At 37.5% G+C, this 9,363-nt stretch overlaps 1 protein-coding gene across 3 annotated transcripts; it reads left to right on the forward strand.

Moving 5' to 3' along the window:
• The first annotated feature begins 1,024 nt into the window (after window positions 1-1,024).
• LOC18424277 (protein SPIRAL1-like 3) lies at window positions 1,025-4,073 on the forward strand. 3 transcript variants are annotated; one of them, XM_088845744.1, is made up of 3 exons: window positions 1,025-1,186; window positions 2,894-3,177; window positions 3,796-4,073. In XM_088845744.1, the coding sequence occupies exons 2-3, from the start codon at window positions 2,914-2,916 to the stop codon at window positions 3,874-3,876; spliced, it is 345 nt and encodes a 114-aa protein (XP_088701870.1). In that variant the 5' UTR covers window positions 1,025-1,186; window positions 2,894-2,913; the 3' UTR covers window positions 3,877-4,073. The 3 variants fall into 3 exon arrangements, with proteins under 3 accessions (XP_088701870.1, XP_011628953.1, XP_006828929.1); XM_011630651.3 differs by lacking the exon at window positions 1,025-1,186 and adding an exon at window positions 1,327-1,450; XM_006828866.4 differs by lacking the exon at window positions 1,025-1,186 and adding an exon at window positions 1,327-1,380.
• The last annotated feature ends 5,290 nt before the right edge of the window (window positions 4,074-9,363 follow it).

The following is a 9,363-nucleotide window of genomic DNA, read 5'->3' on the forward strand; positions in this document are numbered from 1 at the left end:
TTTAAAACTCACGTCTTAAGGTGCGCCCCAATGAGAAGATGGTACGTACCAAATTTCATATTAAAAAAATTGTATTAAAAAAGTTAAAATTAAAATACTTTGAGACGTCAGATCTAAGATCAAACGGTGAGTGACTCTCTTGATAAAAATGGACGGTTGGATGGTAGGGGGAGGATATAACTTCTATATTGTAGGGAGGACATGGAAAGCTTTCTCTATTTATATCTTGTGAAAAAAAACTTTCACGTCCTATCTTGGAATTTTGAATTGGCTTATTTGTTGTTTTGCCTTTGTTATAGGTTTGGGACTCCAGCTTCTGAATTATTTTTTTGGGCAAAATTTTTGAACTATTTTTTGGGGTAAAATTTTGGTTCAAAACTTGTGTTCTGAACTAGATCTTTGGTTAAAATATAGGTTTGGAACTCCGAGGTACCCTTCACTAAAAAAATTATAAGAATAAGCAATTTGGAACTTGGGGTTTCAAATCGACCATTTGCTTAAAATTCAAATAAAAAGGGTTATGAGCTTGGAGTTATGTCAAAATCTTTAAACCGAAATTACAACTTCTAAATTGAGTTTTTAACCTAAAACATGTTTGGAACTTGGAGTTACGAGCCTAATTCCAACTTATAATATGAGTTTTTACCTAAAAAATGTTTGGAACTCGGAGTTAAAAACCTAGAACACACGTGCAAAATAACCAAGTTAGTTCATAACTCCAAGTTAAAGGCATTATAGGAAAAGATAAAAAAAGAGAAAAATTTTAAAATTCTTTTAGAAACCCCTAATATAAGAAAATATTTAAACTAACTTTTTATTTTGAAAAAATATGGACCCCTTTCCTACATTTGGTTCAAAGTTCAAGCACTCATCTAGGGTCAAACGGGTATAAAAATATTTTGAAATATCTGGGGCTAAATTAAAGAATCAATTAAAATTGAAATATTACTTGAATTTGAGAATAATCTCCATCAAAAAAGTTTAGATTCTTACAAATCCAAACAGGGGCTCCCAAAATGGGAAAGGGTCGACGTCCATTTCACCAAAACCGTGTTTTAAGTGTGGAATTTGAAAAGTTGCATGGAGGGAGGGGAGGGGAGGGGAGGGGAGGGGAGCGGAGGGAGAAAGAAGTGCGGCATTTTGAAATGGAAGTAAAGCGAGCGAAGCAGGTGGGACCCCCCAAGTGGTACGTAGTACCTTCACTTTTGCAGGCCCGTGCCGGACTCCACCGCAAAACTAAATTAAGTGGTTACAACTCACTCTCTCCCTCTTCCATTAAATTTATTTCGCTTCCTCTTCTAACTCCTCTTGTCCTCTCTCTCTCTCCTCTCTCTCCGGCAATATTTTATTGTTTGCCGGCAAACCCTCCCTCTCTTGCAGGTACTCTCGCTTTATATATATCTACCTCTCTCTCTCTCTTCTTCTGCAGGTTTCTTTACATCGTCGGCAGGTATTTTTCTCCGATCTATCCTCTCTCTTGCACAATGTCTGCGACCATCTTTGGTTTAACAGGCACTTCTTTGCTTAACTCCTCTCTCTTGCACAATGTCTGAGTAGGGGGAAAATGTTTCAGGCATTTTTCTTCACCATCGATTTGTATTCCGATTCCTTTGTTTTTCTTAGCTCTTCTTCTGATTGTCTTGCCACTTCTGAAATGGATCGGTCTTCTCTGCCCATTCCATGGCATTTTTGATGCTGATCTCTTTCAATGGCAGAAACTGGTTGCCGATGCCTAGATTGTGCCATCATTCCTCTGTTTCTCTCTCTCTCTCTCTCTCCTTCTTCGTCCTCTTCTTCTTCTTCATTTTTATATTATCACTGTATTCGTGATCTCTCTCTCTCTCTATGTCTACACTTTTCATTTAACATCACTTCTTTCTCTGGATCTTATTTTTGCTTAACCGTGTGTTAATTTTTGCTTTAAGTGCGATCTGGCGCTATAACATTGACATGAATGGGAAAAAATTCCATTAAATCCTTCGTTTTCTGTAGATGTGACTTATTAGATAGTTCATTTTCTACATGTGAATACGTGATTCACTTTCGTTCGCAGTTGACATTTTCTTTTTCATTTTTAAAGGAGCCATGTTTTTGGATTAATCAGATCCTTTTTCTTTTGAAATTTTACATACCTTTCTCATTGTTTCCCTTCCTCTCAACCATGTCTGATGCACCTTCGGTCTTAAATCTTGATAATGGCAGATATACAAGGCTTTTGCTTAAAATTTCTCCATATTTGGATGATAGTATTTCGTTGTGCAGGGTTTCTGTTCGGGTTTTCCTATTTCAACGTTTATTTAGCAAGAAACCTGATTTTATTTGGATTAGTGAGATCTTTTGTAATTTGAAATGTTTTTCTTTATCTTTTACTTCCCCTGTTTCCCTTTGTTTTAAGGATCTGGATGAGCCTTTCAATATGTACAGTGGAAGATAAACATAAAATTTTATGAACTTCGCCATATTTCATATGTTATATTTTCTTTCAAACCATGGATGAAGAGTCTCTAAGTTCCATAAAAGTAAATACTTCTTAAGCTTTCTTTCTCCCTCTTTTTATATGTCTCAAATCTCTTTCAAACACGATTGATGAGCCGTTATCTAATGGAAGATAAAAATTGATCCCCCCCCCCCCCCCCTTCTCTATCTTTGTTCTGTTTCCCTCTGTCTTTGTTTCAACCATGGCAGATAAGATTTTCAATCCAAATGGTAAAGATAATTTTGCTGAAATTTACTCTCTCTAAGTTTCTTTGTTTTCTCTTTCTTTCAACCATGGCTGATGAAATTTCAGTCTGTACAGTGGAAGATGACAAACATGTTTGCTTAAATTAACCCTAAATTTCTTTAAATAAGATTATTCACCGACCTTTTTTTTTTCCTGGTTTTCCTTCTCCAGTGTTTTTTTGTGAATAAAAAATGGTTAGAGGAAACAGCAGTGGGGGTGGTCAGAGTTCATTGGGTTATCTCTTTGGTGGAGGACCAGAACCTGCAAGGCCTGCTCCTGCAAATGCACCTCCTGCAAGTGCACCTCCTGCTCAAAACACAGAGACCCCAGCAGAGCCACGACAAAAACCAGCTCCTCCTCTTGTGAAGCCTAATGATACACCAGCTGGATTCGTGGCAAGAAACATGAATAACTACCAGCGATCTGAGGGTCAAAACACTGGAAATTTCATCACTGTAATAACCCAATTTATCATCTCCTTTGTTTTTGTTTCTGTTAATTTCTCGATAGATATCTTGTATAATCCCACTGGGTGCTTGTTTAAGGACTTGTGCTGGAAAATTTTCAAATTTTGTTTTCTTGACGAGTTTGGACTTTGGAATGATTTAATAACACACTGAAGGAGAGCTTGGCTTAGTTTGCACTGTTAAACGTGTGTGCCTTTTATGGAGTTTTCTTAGAAAGTTCATTTTCCTATGGACTATGTGAGGCACTTGTTAACTCATTTGATCAAGGATGATATACTTTCTCTTTCTATAACACATTATTCTTTGCTGTTTGTGGGTATGCGAGGTTTCTTCTGGTTCCTCAAAATTTTTTGGTTTATTGAGCCATTCTTGAATGATTTTTTGATAATGCATGAACAAGATGGCAAATATTTTCTCTGTAGGAAAAACCTTTTTGATGTGCTTAGTTTTATACGCTTTTACTGGTATAGTGGTTTTTGTGCAATTTTTATTTCTTTTATTTTTTTGTTGCGGATTTTTGACTGGGAAATTCTCTTTAGAAAATATCATAGCTCATATGTAATCTTTATTATGTTATGGGTATATAATTTGTTTGTCTTATTGCAGGATCGGCCTACTACCAAAGTCCATGCAGCTCCTGGTGGTGGCTCTTCTCTGAATTACCTCTTTGGAGGTTCTGGGAAATGAGATTGCTTGAATTATGAGGTTTTATGCTTTATTACTTCTACCCTGTAACAGTTGGTATGCTGCCTTTTCCATACCAACTGGAACCATTTCTGCCTTTAAACAACTTGATGGAAAGTTGATCTTTTAATGTAGTTAAGGTCTCTTTGCTTTTTGAACCATTTGCTCAATGAAATTTAACATACTTTACTTTTATAGAATTGAATATCCTTTGCTTTTTGATTCACTTCCTATATGGGATTAAATTTTCCTTTTCTCTGTAGCCTGTGGAATGCTGTTATTTTTAATACTGACTGTAAAACATTTCTAGACCCATGTCATTGAAAGAATCTTATTCATGAAGATAAGATTGGTCCGGTTTATCATCCATGTTATCCTTTAAATTCAACTTTTTGGTGTTTTGTTTGGCATGCTTATCAACAGGCAATGACATTGGTGCAAATTGTGTTTCTGCTCATCTCTGGTTATTCAGATATACATTGTGAAAATTCTGATACCTGGAATAATCATCATCATCATCTTTGATACTTAGTTATAAGGATATAAGGATAGGTGTTATAATTAGATTTGTGGTTGAAGTGTGGCATGATTTTTATTTTTTGGAGAGTCAATGGAATGCTGAAAACATATTCATTTTTTGCATTTTTTTGCTAGAAAAGGAATATTATCTTAATGCTTTTGAGTTTTTTGTACGTCTCCTTTATGTGGAATTAATTAATAATTCAAATTAGTCTCCATTCTCTCTGGTAGCAGGTAAGAAAAGTTATTAGACTCTCAATGGATTATCTTTTGGAAAATGGTTTTGTATGCGAGTTTTGTGGGATAGTTGTGGTTCTTAGTTCTTAATCAGCTCTGTGGCACGTCACTGGAAGAGATTTTCATGAATGGGATTGTTGTTAAAGTGTATCTTTTGTCATTTTTAGTCTTGGGTTTTGGGATGTGAAGTGGCATGGAGCTGCAAATTCGGGCCAAACTGAGTTCAACAACTTTACTACTCTTCATTGATTAAGGTTATAGGTTATGGGAGAACAAATGACAGCCCACTTTTTACTTTTTGATTGACATTCGTCTTTTGGGATCTATGCAGTACCTATTCCACCCCGGCTGTCATATTACTTAGTCTTATATGGTTTTTGTTTACAATGTAAGGAATGCTATGTTTCCATGAACTCCATTTGGACTTTATTTGCTTGAGACAGAAACTGGGTTGTGGTTCTATGTTCCCAAGCAACTGTGTCACACATTACTGGAAGAGAAATCCATGAATAGGCATTTGTTATGGTGTCTCTTTTATCATTCTTAGTGTTAGGGTTGGAGAGACTGCACTAGCATGGAACTGCAAATTTGGACCAATCTGAGTGCTACAATCGTACTGTATTTACTTTTTGATGGATAAATTATTGTTATACATTTCTCTATGAAATGTTAGAATGACATAGGAATTCCTCTGCCTTCGACAGAGTATTTCATAGGAACAAAACCTCTATCATCTTTGAGCAAACTTCCCTTTGCTTGTTTGGTTGACTTGATTTTCACTCGACCTAGACACTTAAATATTATTTGTAGTATGGAAAATATATGCTTTGTTTACAATGGAGTCGTTGTTTGGGTGCATTACTATATGCAAGCATCCATTCAACCATATCCAGTGGCTTGTTCCCAAAAGTAGGCTTAAAATCTAGGGATGGGCAATCTGGACTTCATTCTATCTGAAAAACCCTTTAAAGGCAGGGTAGACAATGGTTCCAAGTAGAGTACAATCTGCCAACTTCGAAAGCACATGGTTGTCTGCTCTGCTTGGAAGCCGGTAACATATAGACCGGAAAACTGCCAGAAATGCCAATAGATCGTGGGAAGGCCCCAAACAATCACACACCGGGGCCAATTTTCGAGGATCCTCATCTTTGACTTTAGAGAACCTCATGAATAAAATCCATGAGCTTTGGGATTAGTTGTGACCCAAGCCTTGGCCTTTTCAAGGGGTTAGAACATTAGAGAGAGGTTATAGGTTTGGAGAAAAAGGATAGAGGCTTGAAGAGGTAGTGAAGTGAAACATGGGCGGATAATTAGAAAGTTAGATAATCCATGGGTAGATAACTTACTTTTATCGCGTCATTAACCAAAGCGCAATTTTGTTATGGTGATTTTGGGGAAACATCACATATTACCCTTGGAAGCTTTTGGGGATCCATATAAAATACTCAACCAATTTCATTGTGGAAATAGGGAGAAATGGCTGAAATCATGGGGTTTTCAAGCTGTTTTTGCTGTTTTTTGCCATGGTGAATGGTACCTGCAGTAGCATATGAATAGTATGCTATATTAAAGTTCTTCTGAAAATAGTACCAAATGATATGGGAATGGCATCAAATTTTAAAATTAAGGTTTTTGAGGACTTCGCCACCATCCCTCAAAGTTCTGACTCCTTTGGATACATTTTCTCCAGGGGTCTCATTGTAAATCGACGTACTTTTTTGTGCTAGCCAGTTTACTACTCATGCTATCAATTGCATAAATTGTTGCTTACATATCTTGGTCTTCGGATGTCAGAATTGCCTGATTTTTTGGAACATATCTTGGGGGTTCGCTTTGGATCGCAATCAATTCTAAAGCTCATTGCTTTATATGTGAAGTCTTCTCACACAGAATATGAGGATCCTTCAAAATTGGCCCGTGTGTGATCATTTGGGGACCTTCTTGCAATATTTTGATGTTTATGGTAGTTTTCTAGTGTATATCTTACCAGGTTTCTATCGGAGCGGACAACCCTGTGCTTTTGTGGTTAGTTGGCAGTCGACTAACGGGAATCATATATACCCTGGCTTTTAATGGTTTTTGGATAGAATGAGTCCTGCTTGCGCACTCCTAGGTTATAAACCTGTTTTTGGAAGTCACCACATATGGTTGAATGGATCTTTTGATACATCAATTCACCCAAAAAGTGTGTTGCAAATAATGCTTGTTTTCTACGGTTTCACATAGTTTTGGACATTTTGTATGATCAAATTGTCTGGTTCTCTATTACGAACTGGCCTTCATTTTATTGTGGCATTTTCCATTGCAATTGTGCTTTTTACTAGTTAAAGGCCATTAACACACACACATACGCAAATTTCATGACATGAACTACTTTGGTGAATTAAGATAATTGTTTTGCCTAAATAAACAAGCCTTCATGTTAAGGCATTTCTTCCTTGAGGATGTTTTTGGAACAATCCCGACATTTTTTTTGGCTTGCCTTGTTTCTTCATCCTGGGTGCCGTACTTGTATTAGGCACACTTGGACATTGGGATGGCTACAACGTGGACATGACTCTGCAGTCTCTTCCAAAAGAGAGGATTCTTGAGAATTGTGGAGTACAAGTTTATTTGACTATTCTCTTTATATGTTGGATTCTTTTGGGCATGTTAGATGCCCGATGATTTTGGTAGTGGCAGGGAGTCTTCCACAAACTATGGAAGATCGCCCTTTCATCATTTCTGATGGAAGGGCAGTTTTCCAAAAAGGGAACTTTTTTGACACCAAAAAAATGCCACAATTCCATGCAGTGGCTTCCACGTTGTGAAATCAAATATGGAAGTAGGATATTCAACTCCTACTTCCAAAACCTCCCTGAAATCAAACATGGCCGCAGTATAATATTATATTTCAAACTTTTATTTTATTTTAATCTTAGGTTCTTTATTTAAACCAAACATAGAGATAAAGTACACATCTCAAACCTCAAGTTCATAAACCTGCTATTTCCTACCTGTACCACGGTCAAATACTCGTGAGTTTCTCGGTATAATTTTACTGGATTCTTGGTTTCTCCTTCATTTATTGTATGAGTATTATGTGCATTGGATTCTTGCAATTTTTGTGCAGCAATAAATCCATGTTGCAGTTACTAGCATTCTGGATTCTCAATGAATCAAAATGCACATCATCATATATAGCAAAGCAGTAAAACATCTATACAGTTTCTTCAAATATGAAAATCTGCGAGATTTTCCTTTTTTGCTGCCTTTAGCACCCTCTTAGACATTTGAACTATCTTAGGCATTTTTTTTTTTCTTAGAGGCCTGCTTTGGTGTCAACCCAGGAGTTGAAACCAACTTGCTTTCAAAATACAGAAAAAGAAGGTTCCATCTTGCTGAATCTCTTATGTTTGGGGGAGAATTTTCATGTTCTTGGTTCGGTCTTTGTATTTCACAGAGCTTATGGTTGCTGTTGTAGGTTACTGCTGCCTGTTTCCTTGAATTAGTCCTACTATTAGAAGCATTTTACCTTCTTTCCTTGTTCCCATCCTTAGATGTGTTTAGATATCCGGGAGAATAAACGGTTGACGAATCATCTGTCCTTATTGGAGATTGATATTCATCAAACTAGGCAATTTTGTCGAATTCAGACGTGGAATTAGAATGACAGGCTTTTGCTTAAACAGCTTTCCCGGCCTTTGGCTTCCATGGCAGAAATATGTGCCTCTTATCATGTCTAGTCCAATGACTTACCCCTTCTGTCAAATCCTTTTTTTCTATGTAAATCATTTTAGTAGTTGAGGAAACATCAAAGAGATGCGCAGTGAGGTTGACGTGCCATGGCCCCTTACTAGGTGTCAATATCTCTTGCAAGGGTGGTTGTCTTAACCTTAGATCTGCTATCCCTTCACTGTCTAGAGAAGAAGCATGTGGGATGATCCACTTTGAGGGCTCCAAGTGATTTTCTTCAGCTGTAGTAGAAGAGGCTTGGCAGATTATCCACCTAGAGTTGTCTTCCTGTGACTTTTATACTCTTAATTTCAGCTGTTCTTGTTCTTAGTCATAGTTGTAGGATTCAAAATTTCAAACTTTGACATGTGGTGTTGCAGTTCTCAGCAATCAACCAGCCGAGCCCAAGTCGAAATCCGATATTAATGGTCACTTTGGAAATGAGGTCTGCAAATCCAATTTATAAATTTCTTTATTAAAATCTCATTGCAATGGCAAGAACATGGTGAATTTTAATTCACCATGTGACTGAAATGGGACCTTGAAGACCCGTGTTTTGGATTGATGAGCTATCTTTCAATCATTCTTGAGCTCATAATGTACAATGTTGCCTGACTTTGTGGGGTGGAATTTTGGGTGGCCAAGAAACAACATACCCATAAAATGAGTGTGGCTGAGATGATAATGTTGAGATGAATGAGTGGAAGGACATGAAGAGATAAAATTAGAAAATAAATACACTCGGGATAATTTAGGTGTGGCACTAGTAGGTGATAAGTTGAGAGAAAGTAGACTTAAAGTCAAGGTTTCAAAAACGCTAGGCGGCTTGCTTGGAGCTCAGCGCCCAGCTGCTAGGCGGGCGCCTAGAACCTCGGGTGCCCCGTAATTTAAAAAAAACGAAAAACGCCTAGCGCATGTGGGCGCCCGCTCAGGTACATCCGCCTGGGTGCCCGCTTGGCGACCGTCCATGTACATCCGCTCGTGTAGGGCCGCCTGGGTCTCTAGGTGGGCGAAATTTTG

This window comes from Amborella trichopoda, chromosome 9 (assembly GCF_054954075.1).
Source record: "Amborella trichopoda isolate Santa Cruz 75 chromosome 9, AtrichopodaSantaCruz75HAP2 v2.0, whole genome shotgun sequence".
Taxonomy (NCBI): Eukaryota; Viridiplantae; Streptophyta; class Magnoliopsida; order Amborellales; family Amborellaceae; genus Amborella; species Amborella trichopoda.